This window comes from Dysidea avara, chromosome 4 (genome assembly GCF_963678975.1).
Source record: "Dysidea avara chromosome 4, odDysAvar1.4, whole genome shotgun sequence".
NCBI classification, from domain to species: Eukaryota; Metazoa; Porifera; class Demospongiae; order Dictyoceratida; family Dysideidae; genus Dysidea; species Dysidea avara.
The window spans coordinates 47,810,799-47,833,768 of record NC_089275.1 but is presented as its reverse complement, the minus strand read 5'-3'; the positions used below and the strand labels follow the sequence as shown (position 1 = coordinate 47,833,768).

The 22,970-nt window shown below is 37.1% G+C and overlaps 1 protein-coding gene and 2 long non-coding RNA genes across 4 annotated transcripts; 2 read left to right on the top strand and 1 right to left on the bottom strand.

Annotated features, from left to right (window-relative positions):
• The first annotated feature begins 671 nt into the window (after window positions 1-671).
• Window positions 672-5,504, top strand: LOC136252547 (uncharacterized). Its single transcript, XR_010699623.1, has 4 exons — window positions 672-812; window positions 861-982; window positions 3,285-3,438; window positions 5,244-5,504. It is a non-coding gene; the product is annotated as an uncharacterized lncRNA (long non-coding RNA).
• A 560-nt stretch (window positions 5,505-6,064) lies between these two features.
• On the top strand, window positions 6,065-8,606 carry LOC136252551 (uncharacterized). Of its 2 annotated transcripts, XR_010699634.1 has the most exons (3): window positions 6,065-6,801; window positions 7,819-7,949; window positions 8,034-8,606. It is a non-coding gene; the product is annotated as an uncharacterized lncRNA (long non-coding RNA). The 2 variants fall into 2 exon arrangements; XR_010699633.1 differs by having other exon boundaries at window positions 6,065-7,949.
• Window positions 8,607-18,853: 10,247 nt separating this feature from the next.
• LOC136253935 (uncharacterized) lies at window positions 18,854-21,081 on the bottom strand. Its single transcript, XM_066046593.1, has 3 exons — window positions 21,039-21,081; window positions 19,017-20,700; window positions 18,854-18,959 (listed from the first exon to the last, which is right to left on the bottom strand). Exons 1-3 carry the CDS (start codon window positions 21,079-21,081, stop codon window positions 18,854-18,856), a joined length of 1,833 nt encoding a protein of 610 aa, XP_065902665.1.
• Window positions 21,082-22,970: the final 1,889 nt, after the last annotated feature.

The window sequence follows — 22,970 nt, the reverse complement described above, 5'->3', positions numbered from 1 at the left end:
TTTTTTTCTATGATCCCTAATCAAACTTAAAATTCTTAATTTCATCATTAAATAATTGTTTCTGGTACTTAATCACACATGTAGACAAACATAAAGCTCTATCATGAGGTGCAGTTATACAAGAGAAGAGTTTGTCAACTGTGCTAGACTCTAATTTTCACATGGTATATATGACCAATAGCAACGCTGCGCTTATCAACAAAATGGTCTTCTGCAGTATGGAACTTGTGCTCCACGTGAAGGAAATTGGATTCCAAATATTAGTACACATCACATGGTGACTACAAATCACACCACCCCAAGAGAGTAAATTGACAGAGTTTTTTATTAAATGTGTGTGCTTAACAAGTATATGTTAATAATTTATAATTTTCTTGGAAGTTTTATTAAGGGAATATACCTAACAACCAGACTCTATGGTAATAGTGTGACTGCTCTATCAATCTTTAATGGAGTTGAATTGTGCAAATTGTAGATCTTCTTACCATTGTTAGTGTTTAAGTGTACACATGTAGTTAACAAGGTTTATGCTTCACCAGTGTCAGACCTGCATTCACCCAGTGACATTTAAGGAGTTGAGTACCTTTTGTTTATTACTGAAGATATTGATCTGTGTATGGTTCTGTTTATCTGTGTAGTCATTCTATTGGTTGTGTTTATTCTCCTCCAGATGAACAAGTGAAGAACTGGTTTATGATGTAATCCTACACGTCTACACTTCATGTTGGTGACACCATCTTGATTGTGGCCGCAGAAATATGACCAACTAGCATATGTTTGGCTACCGATGTTGACATGTCCACCATATACAGGTATGTACATGTTCTATGAGGTAGGTATATATATTAGTGTATGAATAGGACTGGAGACCAGTTAGTTATCTAAACTGTTATCATGAAGCAGCAAAATTTCTACCAGCAAAAATTTCCATTTATACTGTAGTTGTTTCAAACTGACTAACTTGCACAGAAGTATTGTACAGGTGAATAATTCAGTACTGTAGTACTGTGTATTAAGGATCATGGAGGTTTACATATTCTCACATAAAAGAAACCATTCTCACAGTACCTTTACCATGCCTTGGCAGTATTGATGAGATACTGTATAACCAAGCCCAAAAGTGTCTTCAGTGTGACCCAAAATGCTCCCAACAAGTTGCTACAAAGTTTTATTATTTTTAATGTAGAGGAATTTTCTGCTGATTGACTAACTTACTATTGCCTTCAGACAAATGTAACTTGCTAACAGCTAAGGCCGTGAACTAGATTTGTTTACTGTTAGACATCACTTCAGCTTGACTGGTGAAGTTTAACATATCACAGTATGTACAATGTGTACTAACTTTTGTCCTCCTTTGTGTATAGTAAAGAAACTGCACAGTACATCCATACAGTATGTGAAACCTTGTGTATTATGTGGTTAATTTGTACACATCAGATGTGTTTGGTTTTGTCAAGATTTCTGTTGCTAGAAATGTGTATATGTGGCAGTGTGCGGTAGTGTATGTACGTGTATATGAGATGTGGTAGGTCACTAACAATGCTTTGTACCCTAGCAGATTGGTAGAGTATAAGCCTAACAGTTTGGTGTATAACGTAACAACTGACATTTTATACAGTGTGACGGACCTTCACTGCAGGCCCTACCATTATTATCATATAGTAATTGTGTACCGTATAGCGGGGAAATTTTTGGAAAGGTTAAATTTTCAAAAAAGAGTGCTTGATTGAAAATTTGAAAAAATGTTTTCGAAACAATGCCTCTTTACTGCACCACACCATAGATGATATTTTCGAAAACAAATAGTTATTTTCGAATTTTTCGAACATTTCCCGATATATGGTATTGCATAGAGTAAGTGAATGAAGTGTTATATTAAACTAATAGGATGAGTGTTCTCATTTTTCTCAATACTGGATAGCAAGAATCTCGACGTCAATCCTTCATGTATTCATTGAACTGGTAGTTCATTTCCACCCATACACCACTTTTTCATGTTATTACATGTTTTGCTTAACTCATCTTCTCAGAAAACACTGCTAATACAGTGCCAGAAATAAGAATTAATCATTGACTGGTCAAATGTTCTAGCAAGATTATATTTGGTAGGCCATTTCCAGATTTGATTGGCCATCTTGTCTCCTGGGAACAGCAAGTGGTATGTAGCTGATGTGCTTCTGAGGACAGCATCACAGGATATTATACTATTGGACACCACAAGCAATCCTTCACAGATCACCAGCATATGGAACACCTAGAAACATGTTTCTAACTCCACCACGTACATTTTAGGAGCCCATTTTCATATGGGCTCTTATTAAATTTGTTAATCAAAATGTGTGCATTAACTAATTTACATGTATTCTATGACTAGCTACCTTACAGCATGATGACTAGGATAAAGTACGAGAGCTACGAATATATATCAGGTTAAACACCACGGCTTTGGTAGTAACCACACCTCATCTATAGAAGAAACGTGCTCCAGTAAATGTAGTAACCACCACAGTGATTCGGCTACAGCAACAACCGTTAACATCCTGTACGTTATCCATGTCGAGCCAGCTTGCCCTTGGCCATGAGATTATGATATGATTTATCATCTGATATTGCTGGTTTCCATTGTTGTACTTTAAGATTGATCGCTCTCTGCTCAGTATATCCCTGATGTCAGTAACGTGGAAAGGGGCATCACTCCTGGCCAATGTGGCTCAACTGGATCCCACCAAAAACTAGACACAAGTCGCTTTACTCAGTAGACTCGAATATCCTCAAATGTACATAGTCTAAATGCTTCCAATCTTCCAAAGTCTTCGCAAAACAATGAAGTTTAAATCTACTAATACAATGTGTGCACCAAAATATTGAGACCTCAACAAGTCTCCTGTCGTCTGTGGTCACGTGGTAACATCCTATGGGCACTCCATCATCACTGGGACGTTGAGCAGCTGTGAGGTACGATATCAGCTTGATGTGACATCTGTTATAAGTTGCTTGATTTTTAATTTGTGACCTTCTACCAACTGTCTTGCTGCTTGTCGGACATTTGACTGACCAAACCTCCAAATAGTTGGTCAAAATGTAATTTTTCTTGGAAATGACCAATGGCCAACAGTTATTTCTGGCACTGTAATATGTAGTAGTACACATGTAGTTAACAAGCTTTATGCTTCAGGAGGTACATTTAAGAGTTGTGTACCTTTGTTTATTACTGTAGTTTTTATCTGTGTGTGGTTCTGTTTCTCTGTGTAGTCATCCTATTGGTTGTGTTTATTCTCCTCCAGATGAACAAGTGAAGAACTGGTTAATGATGTAATTCTACACATCTACACTTCATGTTGGCGACACCAACTTGAATATGGCTGCAGAATGTGACCAATGAGTAAATGTTCAGCTACCGATGTTGAGATATGACCATATATGTACATGTTCCAAAAAGTAAGTATATTAGTGTACAAATAGGTCCTGGACCAGTTAGTTATCTAAACTGTCGACAAATTTCAAATGAATCCTCTATTAATTGAAGTGTTTAAATGGTCTATAATTTTTTAAGAACAAGTTTCATGTACATATTAGATAAATCAGAAGTCCATATCATCCCCAAGGGTTTTGTATGTAATGTAAAAAGTCCAGAATTTAGTGTTGTACCAAGTATGACTTCTCATTTTAGAGTTTAAAACTTCTACTTGTGTGTAATATTATCCACTAAGAGTAATGCCTGTAAGGTCAAGTAAACAGATAAACTAATGTGAGGACCTCCATATTGCTAATGACCATCAGATATTTTACTCTTCAATACAAGTGTACAGGGGGGGGGGGGGGGGGGTTTGTAAAAGACGGAATAAGGAATAGCGGAATAATGGAATAACTCGCATCACAACGAATGGACATTTATATGGCTTATGCAATGTTAGGGTGATTGTACTGTTACAGCTGTGAACTCATCCCTCGTAGATATCCTTACAATGTAGGGTGATGGCGTGTACTGTTACAGCTGTGAACTACACTCAGTGGCGTAGCCAAGGGTGGGCATGGGCGGGCATTTGCCCAACCATCACAGTTTCTTGCCCAACCATCACAAACTTTTGCCCAACCATCACAAGTAGCTTAAGATTCACGCGAGGATTCACAGCAGCACACAAAACCACCCTACTTTGGTACTGTAAAGCGTAAACATGTACCTCATTTCTTGAACCATGACTTCAGAAGGGATCGAGATAGATGGTATATCACGTGATCCATTACGCGTAAAATCCCTTGGGAAGTCCCTATAAAAGACGCACGTGCCACGCTCCTTGGCACGGTTTAAATTCGAAATTTAAAATGGAGTCAAAGTGTGGTACACTACAGCCGTGGTACTGTATCTCTGAGTCACAGTGAGTGATAATCGTCAGTAGGATTCAGTGTGGATGGTGCTGGCAGCAAAAGATTTCGTTTCAGTGGATTTGTCAAGCGTATTTTTTGATAAGGAAAGTACCGTATAGCCTACCTTACTGCTGATGAAAGAAAACAGGAAAACGTGACTCTTCTAGATAAGGCCACTCCAATTGGTAATTATGTTTCTGGTCCACCGCCCGCATCCTTTTTTGGAGAATGTGACATTTCAGAAATACATGGGAAGAATGCCCGCATCAGCTTTTTGAAAAACCTGGATTTCAGATACAAATATTGGGCTGCAACAAGTATGCTAAATCTAACTATCTAAGTATTTTATCAGTGAAAACCTGCAAGAAATGGGCGGAGTGTATAGTACAGATCGATTTACTCTAATAGAACATTCAGTAAATCACAAAAAAATACTCTAATTGAGCAGTCACTTCATTGTTGCTTTGTTGCTGAATTCCGCCCGCCCGCACCTAAAACTGATTTTCAAAGGACCAGAAACATAATTACCAATTGGAGTGGCCTAACAATAATAGCATATGCAAATGGAGCTGGAAATGGAGAAAAGGTCAAGTCATTATAAAGCGTCACGTGCACAATTTGTACTGATTAACCGAGTTGTGGTTTACACCAGATACATGCAAAATGTACATTGGCTGCTATAAGTCTGGGACGAAGCTTTCTTGGCATGCTGATATTTGTGTTATAGTTCATAAATTAGCGCCCCGGTCTTCATTTGGGACCATGTGGTGTTTAATTGAAAAAGCATTTCATATCGCTGTGGTGGTTGGTCTGTAAACCATACTACCAGTGATTGTGGTAAACATGTGATGAACTGTTTACATTGTTGGTTCTTGTAGGTTCAGCAGTTTGATGTCACGTGATACTCAGCTACGGCGATCGTCGGTGGATGCCTGCCCTACAAGTTTAATAGATAGCATATAGCTAGTAAATGTATGCATGCATGCAAGCAGCATTTATTTACACTATAGTATAGGTAACTGTAGACCTTGTGTGCATACACTTTTTTATATTTTTCTTTGATAATGTCTCACATGAAAGTGAGCGTGTTTCTTGTGTGTGTGTGTGTAGTTAAGTTGATGTTATGCCCAACCATCAAATATTGGCTGGCTACGCCCCTGACTACACTGCTTCGTCACTCATAGATGTCCTATCGAAATGATTACTATACGTTCTTACTACTACTGTATGTAGCTAAGCTAGAATATACAGTAGTTAGCTATTAGTTCCGTTTTCGAGTCTTCATTCTTCCAGTGGAGGGATGAAACGAAACGACTGTCACGCCCCCTTTGCTCGTTGGTACCATACTTAACATACAGTACCCGCTTACGAAGTGCAAAATTACATTACTAGCTACTACTGTATGTAAAGTATGGTACCGGGAGTTTGTAAAAGGCGGAATAAGGAATAGCGCGAGCAAAAGAGGTTAGTACATTGTTTCGTTTCATCCCTCCACTGGAAGGATGAAGACTCGAAAACGAAACTAATAGCTAACTACTGTATATTCTAGCTTAGCTACATACAGTAGTAGTAAGAGCGTATAGTAATCATTTCGATAGGACATCTATGAGTGACGAAGCAGTGTAGTTCACAGCTGTAACAGTACAATCACCCTAATATTGCATAAGCCATATAAATGCCCATTCGTTGTGATGCGAGTTATTCCGGTTATTCCGCTATTCCTTATTCCGTCTTTTACAAACTCCCCGTACAGGGTAGCATTATAACTTTTTAGGTATGGATTGTGGTCACCACATGTGGTCTCCACAAAGCACCAACAAAATACCTTAATGTGTACAATGGTATAGAGTTCTTGATGTCAGCAGTAAGGTGTACTTGAACATGGACTTGACTCAAACTAACAGTAAACTGTCTTGACCATGTTGCTTTGTGTATTCTGAAATTCTAATTTTAGCAGCTACAATTAATTCACACACAACTATCAGTTTCCCTGACTGTTAGACATGAGGATACATGTAGTTTATAGACATAGCTGATATACTGGTAAAGCTAGCAGAATAAGTAACATAATACCATCTATGCTACATAACAGGTATTAGCCCATTCAGATCCATTTTAAGACTGTGATTATGTTTGTATAATTATAAGAAACAATTCACTGTAACCTGAAATGCCTGTGTTGTGGGGTGGCACCCAAATGAAGAGAATGTAATACTACAGAGCCCGAGAGTTTCTAAATTCCATAGAACCCTGTGTTTTGAAGTCTGACTTATTTAGACCACAACCATCCTATATGGTGATAATCTCAAGTAGCATCCTTTGTTATTCCATTGAGACACACAGGCTGTGGTCTTACTAATATCGTGTGAAGTTCTTTACCTATTGCTACAGTTTTACTGTTGGGATGATCACTGCTGCTTGTGTGACAACGTCAGGGTCAGTGAATTGTTAGGTTGAAAATTTATAGTATCTTTAGTTGATAGTTTGTCTATTCCTTTTATTGTGGATAGTATACCATAACTGTATACGTCTGCTTTGTCAGACCTCATTTCAATGGTACAGTAGTATACAAAATTTCCCTCATAACAGAACCAGCTCATTAAAATACTTTAAAATACTTACGTGCATGGAATTTATCGTACAGTGTGGTATCCTCTATAGTGGAATCATGAAGGTTTGCATTTTTTCATGATAAAAGAAAGCACTAACCAAAAATCAGTATTGCAATACCATTGTGGTGCCTCGGCAGTATTGGTTACTCTATAGGAAGAATTAAAAAGTGTCTTCAGTGCAATCTAATTGCAGTTGCTATTAAATCATTTTTTTTTTTATTTTGTGGAAATTTTTACTTAGTCAATTAATGCCTGTAGCCATTGTAACTCAATAACAGATGAGATTATGTTATTTCACTGTTAGAAGTTATTTTATATAGCCCGATGGGTACATTTTGGCATACCACAGTACATATAATGCACACACCATGGACTTACCTTTAAGTTGTATCTTATTTCTTTTCTTGCCAGAGCAAAATGTTGATTTGTAGTAGTGCATCTATGGCTTTGTGTTAAAATTCAGCTGTAGTTGTTTAACCACATCTCCACCAGTTGTAGTAAGCAGATTGTTAGCTTCTCAGTGTGTGTAGGACTGTGTATTGGGTTAAGTACGTGGTCATAGACAGTCCTTCAAACAAATTTACAGAGACAAGTTTGTAGGCATACAGCATACCATTGATTTCATATCACACAGGTTGTTTAAAACCTTATAGTATTATTCTGCTTCCACTATATGTCGGACGGCTGGTGATGATTCTGCTTGTTTGGTGCCACATGCTTTCCGTGATGTAGATAGTATTTTATCCCTGAGTTTTGAATTAGTTTTAAGTTTACTGTTAGTATTGGCATATCTGTACATCTTTGTATAGTTATTTTTCAAATTTTTGATGTACTCTCGTAGGTCTTTCATCGACTCTTTGAGTTCGCTATGTCTGACCGAGGGAATGAAAGACAGTCCACATACACAGAAGATGTTTTTGGTGATTATCCAATTCTAGATTTCAAAAATTAATGATGTTGCCATCAGTACAAGTAAGGCAACCTGTTATAGTGCATTTGTGAGGCCATGTGGTTTTGATTTCTTCCTATCTCTCAATGATTTTCTATTACATCTAGGGCCACTGTTTGTGGGGTTGATGATGTCATTACTGTTGGATAGACAAATTGGAGAATTGTGATAGTTGGGTGCAGCCCATTGCACCTTCTGTGGATTCTTCAGCAGTGCGTATTGTACTATCATGATGTGCCATATCATTTAAGGTACAATCATCAAGTGTGTCTGGCATTTCCCAGAGTGCTCTGGTGGTGTATGGTCTCACTTGGTGGGTTAGGTGAGAATTTGTGTGCCATATGTTGTAACAGTTCAGTCAAAGATGTGAAAAGAATATCTATAATTCTTTCTATAAAAATAATTTATTGTTTTTGATTGTCTTATGTACATCCAGGGCTTATATGCAAATCAGTTTTTCATAGTTGGTGTTGACCAGTTCATGAAGGAGGCTATAGATGTCGTGTATAGGTCTATACAGATGGAGCCATCAAGTTAATTAATAATTTGAAAACATTGATTACTGTTTTTATGCATAGTGATCTTCAGGTGTATTCATAAGCAACCAGTTGTGTTGTTGTGAATATTGTACACTGTTTGAAGTGTGTTTGTATGAAATTTGTTTAAAAGTTGTTATTAGATTTTCAGTGGCATTTTCCAATGTGGGGATGGTAGGTTATTGGTCCAGCTTAGGTTGTTAATTCCCGTGACCAGAGAAGGTGCTCCAGTGTGGGACATTACCTCGATAGCCTGACATCCTCCTTAGGTGGTCTCCCCCATGCTAGAGGGGTAACGGTGGAGTAACATCTGGAAATAACTGACATATATATATAGCCCATCACAAGGTAGTTACACTGTTACCTATTTCACACAACCACATGACCATTTTGTGTACTTGTATGTACCACCATCAAGTGCTTTGTACATGTCATCATGTACAGCTACTACTTATCAGGACTGGGCCCCAGCGTGCAGAAGTATTGTGTTGGTAGAAATATCCTTGCAAAAACAGCCAAGTTGTAAAACAGGCCTATTTCATACAATTCTATTAGAAATCCTCGAATAAAATGTGCACTCTATAAATAATTAAAGTCTGCAATACTATACAATTGTTCGTAATCATCAAACTTTAGTACAATCTAGATTCTCCACTGGTAGATCTACAAAATTAAATTATCAACTTTTGCTATTGAGAGTATATATATATATATAGATTTAAGCTACAATTTTTAAAAGGCAGAAATTTAGCGAGCTGATCAACAATGATGCAGTGAAGGGTTTGGGAGTTTGGTATGGAGGCCCCTGTAAACCCTGGACAAGTTCTTTTTCAACATTGTTGGTACGCATTTTGAAATTCTCAGTGACTGTTCTATTAGAGAAATAGTACAATAATAAACTAATTCCAGCAATTGAACAAAAGAGATGAATAATGGTATAGCTATAATAACATAACTATGTGGTACATTGGCTTGTTACCACATCTGTTCAATGACAAAGTAAGGATTTCCACATAATTATTGCTTCACTACTTTATATCACTGAAACCCTACTTCATTTTTAAACTTATTTTTATTGTACTAGTTTGTCAACGTTTTATTAAAGCATAGCTATGTTATGCATGCATGTGTGGGTGTGACTGCTTTTATTGATCTCACTGATTGTCTCAAGCTCCATAATACTAAAAGGGGGTAGTTTGCCATGCCTTGTTTTCTATGGCAAAACTGCCACTGAATCATTAAGGGGTGTGGGTCACCGCATGCTCTGAACATTAAGGGTCAGAGTATGCAATTGTTTATAATTTATAGGTGTCTACTCCCTCTTAGAATACTTTCAAAAATAATATGCTCCTCTAAGATAAGGGTCAATTTAATGCCCTGGTATGTTTTCTTTGCATAAAGAAGACAACAACCATATATTTGAAAAGCCAATCACAGAACCCAAATCAACACGTTTTGCTGTCAGCAAAGATGAATGGGACATGTACGTAGGAGGACACTGGTAAGTCCATGAAGAATGCATTGCATGTACTTCATGCGGTATGCCAAAAGGCAGGTATTCGGCTGAAGCGACGTTGAACAGTGAAAGAATCAAGCCTGTAGCCTTAGCTGTTATTGAGTTACACTTGTCTGAAGGCATCAGTCTGTTAGTCAGTCAGTCAGTCACTAGAAATTCCATTTAATATATTTAAAATTTCATAGCAACTATAGCTATAGTTGAAAGCATTTTGGGTTGATCAAAAGAATTATTTGGGCTTAGTTTTACCTAACCAATGCATGGACTCATGGTCACCTGATATTATGCCCTAGTCTGGGCAATATATCACATTGTGGCCATGGTGTAACTATTACTTTGTGGATATTATCATGAACCACGGTAGTGGCTAATAGAGATCAACTATGCTTATTGCCAAAATCCTAATAGAACACATGCCTAAACACCACCTTAGGAAGCTCCCCAACCATGAAAGAAGCCATAGAAGTTAATTTGGAATAAGTATAGGCCTACTGGAAAATATGAAGTCTAAAGGAACCAATAAAAGCATTTTTTCACAACTGAAATATGTCATCTTGTTCATCTTATCATATGGGTAGAGCAAAATGTGAGTACTTTCGGGGATAAAAACTCGATCCATAACTTTACATTTTTCTTCCTATAATATGTCTTTCTTCACATCCATGACCTGCATATTACAATCATAACACACTTTCTGAAGCAAAATAAGTATCCAATCATGTTAACATATTCATTTGGAAACCCTATATACGTGTATATATGTGTATCATTAATTACCTATATTTAACCAGATTATATAAGTTCATACCAGAGCAAAGATGTTGTTGTGTACCACTGTGTATACTTGACTTATTGTGATCACATGCGTAGCTGCACAAGTGTGTATGTGTATTAATTAGAAGCCATACTATTGCTGACCACAGCATGGATATGTCAAAGCTGTATAGTACAAAGTACATTCACTAGTAAGGCGACAATACACTGGTGTTTACTAACTCTGATAATAACTACTTAACAGCTACTGTACATGATAACTGACTTGATATATACATGTTTAGTACTGTGTAATATCAAGCACCACAGCACCTCTTATTATCATGCTAGCTATCCGTACATGGATTTATAAAAAGTAAACAAACTAATGTAAAATTAATTTAAACAATTAAAACATGGGAATAGAGATTGCTGAAAGAAGTAAAAAAACAACACCAGAATGTTAAACACACAGAGATCTCTATTTGGACTCAAATAAACATTTATATAGAAGCATTCTCAGTACTTATCTGCCCCTGATTATAGAGAAACTACTTAATTTCTACCATATCCATCTAGTCCAAATAGTGATCTCTGTATGTTTAACATACTGGCTTGTTTGACTCTTGTTTCATTGTAAAAAATAAGTGGTGAAATCTGTGGCAAGATAGGAGTGATCATAACTGGATTTATTAGTGACGGTCACTAAAATTTGTAGTGACATTCACTATCTTGCCACAGATCTCACCACTTGTTTTTTACAGTGTTCTTTACTTTTTTCAGCAATCTCTAAGTATTCCCATGTTTTAATTTCTAAAATTATTTTTACACTATTTGAATAATATTTTGTGACCTGATCTTACCTTTTTGGCACATCAGTTGATTTTCTGTTTTATAATTTAAATGAGGTGTTGGGTGTTCATCTACATATCTTGAGTTAAAATTTTAGGTAAGTATTCTTGAGATATGAACGATTTATTGTCCTGTACATTACAAACTAACTTTTATCATACTATTGTACTGTATAGTAGGGACCACAAAGGTTTGGACCATGGCCCATGAAAAAAACATCAAGCCTCACTTTTCCCTGATGATGATGATGAAGTTGATATTGTGTACTATTCAAGCATGCTTACGCTTAATAGGCGAAAAGACAAACCTACCATTAATTTTATACAGAGTGGTTTTGGTACTCACAAAACTTTGTTCATGTGCCATACAGCTTGTGCATAATGCTGTTTAAAAAGTGATTGTGGGTTTCATTTGTTTTAGTTGTACCATTTGAGCTAATTATTATACCAGTGAGGTGTCAACCTCCTTAAGGACCTTAAAGTAAGCTAAGGTGCTAAGATAAATACTTAAGGGTAATTTGTACATATCTTGAGAATGACTGTTATGTGATTGACAACATGTGCATAATTCCCACACTACAAAACAATCATGGTAATTCAGGTAAGATTTAGATTAGGTACATGGGAAGACAATTCAGCTGTTAGCATTTGCACTTATGCATATAAGTCAAAAGAGAAGCTGGAAGGGCTGTCAATATTGCTATGGTGATATATAGCTGCAGAGACCAGTGTAGTACAGCATCAACAGAGCTGATATCATTAGATCGTAATGGTATAATACAGTGTATTATCATCACACGCTACTTCTTGAATAAAATTTGGGCTAATTATTATGGAAAAATAACAAAAGTAAAAAAACAAAGTCTAATGAATTTTGAGATCATTTGACTACTAGTTCCTGCTGTACATCAAGCTGAGGTAGCTAGAAAAGCAAACAATGATTGGGCTAATTAAAAAGTCATTCTCAAGACTGGAATTTTTCCTTGCTCCACAGAGAAATTGCTTGGCCAAGATTGCGCTATGGCATCTCTGGTAACAAAAGGTGGACTGGCTGGCAACCTTTTATGACAAATAGTCAGTTTTGAAGGACTATAACCAAGCCTGGATCTGTAGAACTGTAATCACGAGAATGAGTGAGTATAATGCCTTTGACTTGCATGAGCTTTACCCTAGCTCACTTAAGCTTCACCTCTTTAGTAAGAGCACTTTGTTATTGTGGCCAAGTTGTGTATATACAGGTTATACTTATTTCAACCAAGTATTACTAAGGTAACTAAGACCACCTCATTGCAGTGACCACATTAATTTTTGGTCCCATATTATGAGAGTTCACTATAAGTCTAACAAAGGACAACTTATTTGTTGAGACCTAATTTTCTGGTTCCGAGGGCCATGAGACATGTTCAGGTTGCCAATTCCCTCATAATGTTATCTCCTACCCAACTACACCCCTACCAGTAGTGGTAGTACAGCACAGTCCACATCTTAGTTGGTGACAACACCTAGCACTTATATACCTGAACTTCCTGAAGTGATTATGCCACAGGAGTTCATTAACTGCTCCTCACTGGTCAGTGTATGTGTAGAGTGCTACTGTGTGTTGTATAGAGACTTTCAAGGGATATAAATTTTTACAATTTGAATATTTTTGGCAGTCATGACTGTCTGCCAAATTAATTTTCATCCTCACGAATATACTAATTATCACAATTTACGAAAATTTCAATTTTTGTGTGTATATTAAAGGTTCTGCTCATACTGGTCAACAGTGTCTACCACTTTTAGTGTTTGTGCTTTTAATACGTTTACTTCAGTCCCGTATGTGTGTGTACAGTGTGTGAGTCTTTAGGGTTTGCTCAGTGGTCCCTTGTACGTTGACATGTTTTCATCCTTTCTGTCAGGTTTCTAGAATTTTATACAATAATTATTATGGTCTTGTAGGTTTTATAAAATGGAAGGGTGAGATATTCACTGTGGTTAAATGTAGCAGTTAAAGGTCTTTGGATATCTGTATGTGTTTGTTTTCACAGTATGAGAAACAATCCACACACCACTTACTATGGAATTATGGACAATTTTTTGAAGTGTCTTCTGGAGTGAAATATCACAGACAGAATTTAGTAGATGAGCATAAACATCTCAAAATGTGACCGAATTTGACAAAACAAGGCTTCCACACACATCCAGTTTTGCGACGTTGAAGGATCATAACCCAATGTAGGAGTATGCCAACAGTTTCAAATTTTGACTTGTTATTTTGGAAAAATTATGTGAAAATTCTAGAATAATAATTTACTGAGGAGTCAAGTTATAGGTGGTTAAAGTCAGAGAATTGGATGTGTGTGGAAGCCTTGTTTTGTCAAATTCGGTCACAAATAATGCTTATAATCTGAGGGATATGGATAATTTGCTATCGTAAGCAACCAATTAATGAAACATTAATTTCCTCCACATGTACCTTATTGTCCAAATATTCCTTGAGCACATACAATTTTTGGCAGAGGTATTCCATTTGACTTTGTCAAGTTTGGTGTCAATAGGTGCCTCCTCTGACCAGTAATAGCTGACAACATGAAGTAACTATTTATTAGAACCATGGCTCAATCACTGGAACTCTGTTAGCTTGCATGTGTGTTTCAGTTAGGCCATACCTATTTGAAAAGTTGTTGCTCAGACCAGACATGACACTTTGCAATGGTTGCAAAATAATTGAGATACTCTAATAGAACAGTCAGTGATTGAAATTTGATATCAAAAGGTAATATTGTCCATATTTATATAGGCTAAGATCCCTTATAACCAGTACCCTCCACTACCAAAACTTCTGTGACATCTATGGCTCAAGCTGTGTATGTAGTTACTAGCTATGTTATATCTGTTTACGTAATAGCATTGGTACCTGCTCTACATGCAGGACCATCTCCACATGTTTTAATGCTGGGAACAGAGACCAAGCATTAAACACCAGCACCACTCATGTAGCTATGTAGCATGCATGGTGATGTTACTTGTAATGAACTTATGCCATCCTGCAAGTATACTGAAATTAATGACCAAAGTTCTTTGTCTCACTGTGGATTTGACTGGAACGTATCCAGTGAGTCTTCCCTACCAGTGGCTTTAACGTGCTGACAAAAGAATTTTTACCTACTTTACATGCAGTGACAACTAATGTGACATATTAGTGTCCTATATTGCAATGTAGCATGCACGTTGATAGTGTTAAGTATGTATAGTAAAATAATTAACATGCAGGGCTATTAGTTAAGCTACATGCAACTAAGACAATACCTACATGACAGGTGGCATACACTGGTACAGTTTCAGTTTCTACATGATGTTGTATACCTTACTGGCAACAAAATGAAATGAACTTGTGTATAATTTAAAACCAACACAATTTGCAATTGTAGTTACTGCATGGCAAGCAAATTTGCCCTATGCTAAACATGTTGTAGTGACACATATAGCTACCTCTTGCCATACAAAGTGTCATCCTTTAAGAAGCAGATCTAGAGTGAAAAGATGTAAGCAGGATTAGTGAAATAGTTGAGCAATTCCACAATCCACACACAGTTTGTCAGCCTAAACACTATGGTATCTGCATGGTACCAGCAAGAGTTCATAATCTCTCTCTCTCTCTATTATGAACTCTTGGTACCAGTAATATCATTTTTCAAATGCACGGTCAGTAGTACCTTACTGTCAACAAAATGAAATAAACTTGTGTATAATTTAAAGCCAATACAATTTGCAATTGTAGTTACTGCATGGCAAGCAAACTTGCTCTATGTTAAGCATGTTGTAGTGACACATATAGCTTATTTTCCACAGTAGTACTGAACAAAGTGTTATACATATTAAGTGTGAAAGCTACACACTGAACAAAAACACAGATGGACAAATATGTTGACAATTTGCCTCCCCTACCACAAAAGTGCTATAAGAGTCCCTATGATGTAAAGCAGTCTATGTGCCAGCATAAGAGTTTGTGGATAAAAACATTGCATGGAACAGATAGAACAAAAAGGTGCATCATTGGTACCTGCCCTATGTGCAGGACCATCTTCCACATGTTTTAATGGTGACCAAGCATTACACACCCTCATGTAGCATCAAGAGTTTATAATGCTGTAATGTGCCATCATGCAAGTGTACTGAAAGTTGTTTGTCTGCGATTTGACAAGAATGTAGCTCAATTATTCAGTGAGTTTTGCCTACCAGTGCCTTCAACGTGCTGTAAACAACAAACAAATGCATTGGTAGTACCTGCTTTACATGTAGGGACAATGAATGTGATATATTAGTGTCCTGTGCTGCAGTGTAGCATGCATGTTGATAGTATTATGTTGTCTTTAAATACTGCATTTATCGTTTATTTGTTTGTTAAGGATTTACAGCACAAGTGCTGAAGGTCTGTAGGACACCTGGTCCTACAACTTGTTTAAAGCATGGCAAGCAAAGGTTGAGAACTTGCCCTATAGCTATGCTATGTACTTTCAGTTGTTGTAGTGACACATAATATCCTCTTGCGATACAAAACCCCATGCAGGCATATCATAATTTAATGTCCTATATACATGACCTTTAAATGATCCTTTAAGAATGAAAAGATGTAAGCAGGATTAGTGAAATAGTTGAGCAATTGCACACACAGTTCCTCAGTGCAAACTATGATAGCATGGTGCCAATAATATCATTTGTCAGATACATACTACCTGTCAAGTTGCTTATTTTCTACAGCAGTAGTGTGGTAAATCTGAACCTCTGCCTTGAAAACAGCCACTATATCATCTTAGGTCATGACAGTTCAAGTCTCAGTTTGACAGTGTTTATCATCCTGACCACCTGGCAGACTCCTGTAAGCATTCGAGCGTTAATTGGATGGCTGCAGGTTTGAGGCTGCCTAGGTCCAGTCATGGATTTTTCTCCTTTCTCCACCTTTTCAAACATACTTTCTGTAACAACTTTAAACAGGCTGTAGGACCAGGTGTCCTACAGACCTTCAGCACTTGTGCTGTAAATCCTTAATAAAAATAATAAAATAAATAAATCTGTGGTAATTTCATTGTGTGTGTGTCATGGCTTGGCTTGTTTCCTTTATTAATTGGTGATTATAACAAAAAAAAAGCAGCAACTAAAATTTGATTGTCGTGATCCCTCAAAGTGATGGAAACATGCTTTTAACAGTGATGATAATTATGCACACTGTGTTACAGTACCTATATAATATTCCTGAGAAGCACATTAGTGCATTAAATTTCAAAGGTTTAATTCTAAGCTTAACCTTTTGGGGTCTTACTCCCAGATGACAAACGCATCATGTGAGCTGCTGAAGAATGGATCGCATTATCTTATTGGATGCTTGATTTTACTACACAGGTACTAATGGTTCTTTTGCAACAGCAAAAACAAGCAAAATCACATGCATAGGATTTCAACCAATCAAATTGATTCATTTTTGAACTTCAAACTATAATTACCACACATGACTTCCACTTTAAATTTGTCAATGCACAAGAACTATTAGAACCTGTGTATCCAAACACCAAAATGTTTTTATTGAATATCCTAAAATTTTGTACCTAGTGCATATGTGTTCTGTGTCATTCTTCATGTAGTGTGTCGCAACTTGTACAGTCAGCAGTTACATACTTATATTTTCTCTACAGATCCACGAGTGGGGAATTGGCTTATGATGCAATCCTATGGTCCCACACTGTGTGTGGTCAGCACTTTCCTGATTGTGGCCACAGTTGGTCCAATAATTGTGGCCAACAGGAAACCAGTAAATGTTCAGCTACCGATGTTGGCATACAATTTTGGCTTAGTGTTACTGTCATTATATATGCTCTATGAGGTATGTGGATAAATATTTTGTGTACCAGGGATGTAGACTGATTTTTGGTGATGCTAGGGCCAGGTAATCCAGGGATCATACCTTAGTGTGCAAAGCACACTAGCATGGCAAGCATGCCAATCTAGATCATGCTCTCACAAGAATTTTGAACATTTTAGACCTTCTGCATTTAAGTCTGAGAGCAATTTCCAGCAGTAGTAGCAGAAGCTTATATTTATAGACTGCTGTATTAGGGTGATTCCTCTAGATCTATTAGGGCTTCTATGTTATAAATTTTATACAAAGTAAATTTTTTGGTACTACTAAGATTTAATATGAGGCTTATTTTTAGCCATCAATTGGAATTAGTGAATGATTTTGCTGTATGAGTCTATAGATGCCTGGGCTCAGGCTCTGGCTATATATGCCCCTGGTGTGTATAGTATCTGTACTGATAAGCTGTTGTACAAAACAGTAGTTCAAGGGTACATCCCTGAAAATCACTGTTCCTTAACTACTGGTCAAGTATTGACAATACGAAACTCCACATATATCATAACAAATTCTCCCAATATCATGCATACATATAATACAATTAATTCTGGCAGCACTTGCCAGTGGCTTTCAGTATAATTTTATGTACTGAAAAGCAATAAAAATAATTACTTCCCTGATTTTTTTTCTGTGATTTCTAAAATTCCTAATTATGACTGGTGAACCCACAAATACCACATCAAAAGAAACAAGGGTGCCAACCTTGATGCTTTTATCTGAATGTGCACCCCAACTATCAATTACTGACTCAAAAGTAAAATGGCCATTACACTTCACTTTTAGCTAAGTTCAGTCTGTTACACAACATCAGAAACAAAGAACATTAGAATCATCTGTGCAAGTCACAGAAAATATGGACAATTTTCATTTACAAATGTACAGTAGGGAAGCCATCATGTGCTACACATTGGACTGTCAGCAAAAAGAAATGGGATACATAGGAGAACAAAGGTAAGTCTATGATGCATGCATTATATGTACTGCGGTATGCCAAAAGACACTTGTCAGGCTGAAGCAATGTCGAACAGTGAAAAACTAAAGCCCGTAGCCTTAGCCATTATTGAGTTGCGTTTATCTAAAGGCATTAGTCAGTAGCTGCACTGTAAAACCTTAATAAATCAATAAATAAAACTCCATTTTCTAAAAATAATGTAGTGGAAGCATTCAGGATCATACTGAAGGCACTTTTGGGCTTGGTTATACATAACCAATACTGCCAAGGCACAGGAAGTAACATTTCACTGGATTAACTTCAAATGTTGCAGCCATTTGTTCTTGCATCAGATCATCAATGAATTCATTGAGCAATTCAATAAACATTTTGATGTTAACATGTGCTTCAGATACCTGTGCTTGTGGTTTTTGGATCATGGTAAGCTCAATGGTGTAGTCTTGTAAGCTCAATGGTGTAGTCTTTGTCAATTACTCTAATTTTATACGTCAGTAGCTTTCCCAACTTTAGCCACACCCATCGGTAGGATAACCTACAAATACCATCAGCACACATGTTAATTATTAATAAAACCACAATCAATGGTTACCTTAAATGACCATAGTTTTGTTTTCCATTCAAATCAATACATTTTACAATCAATTGATCCACTACGCTGTCTGGGATGAACTCACCAGGAAAATAATACAGTGCCTGGTAGCAAGAATCTTCAATTGGTATAAATGGTAGTTGAGGAAGAAGATGAGGCACAAGATACAGCTTCTTGCCAGCAGCAATTTTCTTCTTTCCTGCTATGGATGAACCTGTGATATCAACCATTAAACAGAACTTTAGTAGCAGTTCAACAACAGCTGCCCAAGTAAAGTCCAGAGATTTGAAGCCTTTGTTAACTTCAGCCTTCTTAAATTGTTCCACACACCACTCAAGTAGTTCTTGTCCCAGAAGACCTTCCTTACTCCTTTCATTTGCAAAGCTCCCAAGGGTTGCTCCTGTAGGTCGGCATACCAGGTTGGTAAGGATGTACGTCAACAATTTAGCCAACCATTGAGGACACAGGATGACAATGTCTTTCAAAGCAGATACTTCATGGAAGTATAGCACTGTGCCTTTTTGGTGGAAATACTGAAGAACGTTTGACACCTCTTCAATACTTGATGAAATACCACAGTCCTTTGCTACCTCTTGAATTTGTGCAAAGTTAGCAACACCCAACCTTTCTTCATGCACCAGCAGCATTAACTTTCTTTCCATTTTCACATATCGAGTGGGGCGAACTTTCTTAGGAGATGCTTCCATGATTATCTTTTGAAGTGCTGCATTTACCTCAGCATCTCGAATTCGATTACTAAGGAAGAAAACTGATGAAGATCCTTTTGTAAATAGATTGCCCTTCTTGGAACCTGCAATGTGCTTGGAGAATGGCTTGTGCAGGAATTCCTTTTCAAACAAAGGAATGAATTTGTTGAATGCAATTTCTCTGGCTTTATGGATGTCTGGGTTGAGCAAATCAATATGAGCTCCTACCAGTATGAAAGTAGGAAGGAACTCCAAGAGGTCTTCATCAGACGTGCTCCTCTTTTTGACAGGGCAACTGATCAGATCCATCCAGTATGTCATGGTGTGTAAACCTGATCTTGCTGGACTGTCGTCATCTTTGTAGCGGTGCTCAGGGGTATCTTCCAGTAGCTTGCTAGCATCAAACACTATTAAGCAAACTACCTCATCGGATATAAACAAACCATGGGTATGCTGGAACACCTGCTGCCCTGCGTAATCCCAAATGCCAATATACTTTTGTAGTGGGTCATACTTGCTCAACATTGCTGGCAGCTGCTTGAATTCCTCAATGGTTAGAAAATACATTGTGTCACCGCTTGGAAGTTTCAGCATTGGCAAATCCATTTCTGGTTTGGATAAAAAAGGGGGCTCTGCTGAGGCATCAGGAGTAGGTGTAGCTGTAGAATCAGCATTGGGCATTTTTGGAGATTTTGGTTGGCTTGTGGCACAGTGGTGGGCTTCATGCAACAATTGCTGTTGTAGACCATCTATTAATTCTTCTTGCGTGAGTGCTTCCCAGTCCATGGTGCTCTTTACCACAACCTCCATTTGATTTGCTCCCTCAGTAGGTGGTCTATTCTGAAACTCCTGTCTTGTGAGAGTATCACTGAGACAAGTCTTCCCCGAGCCTTCAGAACCGATCATGGCTACTCGTGTGTCAAGTGATGACATTGTACTCTCTAAGTATGCCTTGTTAATATCACTGTGTGACAAGCCTGTTAATAGAGAAGAGTTGCTGTAAAGAATGCAGTGAGTGTAAAAGATTTTTGTGACATATGCTAATAAATTAGGAAAACACTAATTTCATCTTCATTACTACTTTATGAACTTCCACAAATAATTACTAAAACAATTATGGTTTATGACATGTACAGTGTTTTATGGAAGACTTGTGCATATAAAACATGGGATGTTCTATTAGTATTAAAACACATCTATTATTTTGGCATGTTTTCCAATTTTATTTCTCATAAATTATCATGGCTATTCACGTGATGTAACAGCATCTCATAAATATATGTATTCTTGGGAAGACCTATTTCATTATCCTTACCAACAATCTTCTGAGCATCAATCTCATGTTTCACATGAAACATATACACAGAAACTGGACTACAAATAGGCCTTTTCGTTAAACTAACCAAAATATGTCATTAATATTAATTACTTCCTTCACTTTTCCAGAGTGCGATATTGCTAACCACAACTCGCAGTTCCCATTGACTCCTGTACAAAAATATATATTTCTAAAAAAGCTGAAACTTTTTCATGCTACCATATCTGCAACCCAAGTTTCTTTAGATGTTAGATGTGGTCTTCCTCTCTCAGGAAAACATTGTCTCGTGTTTCGATAACTCATCCTTGAGTTGTATAAATGGCTGTTCATGTACTTAATCACTCTGTAGTTAACAAAGCCACTGGTTATAATTCTAGTACTAGTGATAGTCCACTACCGTTCTCACCACTAGTAACAATTCAAGTCAAGCTAAGGATAACAACAACAGAAAATAGTGGTCTTAAATATCTGGAGCAATGGTGAAGGTTGACTGAAGTTCAACAGTAAGCAAGAGTAAATATTTTAAAGAGAAGATACACAGAAACAAATAAAGCTATATCAATAAATTAATGAAACGAGTCTGGTTTCAGCTTGGATTAGGTCAATTGGCAGTGATGTTGGAGATTGACCAAAGAATCCCTAGAAGATCTAGATCCTCAGAGACATCTAATGGCAGCAGCCGCAGCATGCAGAAAGGAAAAAGATATGCAGCACCTTACCCAACCCATTATGGCAGCATAATGTGTATCCCACTTGTGAGAGACAAGGCACTTACAAAACACAGTTGTTTCGTCTGCCATTCCTAATGTAACTAAGAAAATCAATGGAGTAAATGAGCCATGTTCTACCATGAATGAAGTAGAAGTCCACTAATTTAGTTTCAGGCATAGATGACCATGGATTTTTATCCTCACTTAAGTGTAACATTATATAAAACACAAAAATGATTTTTGACTATGCATGCTGCAGTAAAAAAAGGCACCAGATTTATTATAAAATTAATTATATGAACAAATACCCTCTGACCCCCTGTCAATTACTGAAAAGAGAAGTGGCTATTGCACTTTGTTTTCAGATGAAGAACAGTATGAGAAGTAATCCACACACCATTGTGGACAATGTTTGTGAAAAGTCACACAATAGCTAACGTGAAGTTCCATGAGTACGTGGTAGTGGAGAACAACGGGATACAAAGTTATGTACCCTTGCTACACTAGTGGAAAAGGTTTAGTTACTCTAATAGACCAGTTACACAGTCTATTCATGATCAACCTCAACTCTATAGCTACTCTTCACTTAATTTTTGATTTGGTTATTCCCCTCAACATGTATCTATCACAAAACTTCAATGTAAATAATAGTCATGTAAAAGCAGCAATAAGATATTTAGTATTGTTTAGTAAAAAGGTGAAAAATTTAATGTTAAGCCCAAATATGAGTAAGGCAAATTACAGTACACAACAATACACTAGAAAGCTTGTGTAGTGTATGTGGAATCACATCAACCATTAGGTATTTGTAACTTTAAATTTATAACCACAACTCTGATGAATTTACTCAACTTCTTTAGACTTTAAAGAACCCCTAAAGCTCATTAAATATTTAAAGCTGAAACACAGTTTAATACACTATATACACAATATCCTGAGTATCTGTAACCAGGTGTAACCCTGTGTAGCCTCATGTAACCCTGTGTAGCCTCATGTAACCCTGTGTAGCCTCATGTATGTAACTGAGTGTATGTAACTGAGTGTATATATCCCCATGTAACCCTGTGTAGCCTCATGTAACCCTGTGTAGCCTCATGTAACCCTGTGTAGCCTCATGTGTGTAACTGAGTGTATATATCCCCATGTAACCCTGTGTAGCCTCATGTAACCCTGTGTAGCCTCATGTAACCCTGTGTAGCCTCATGTAACACTGTGTAGC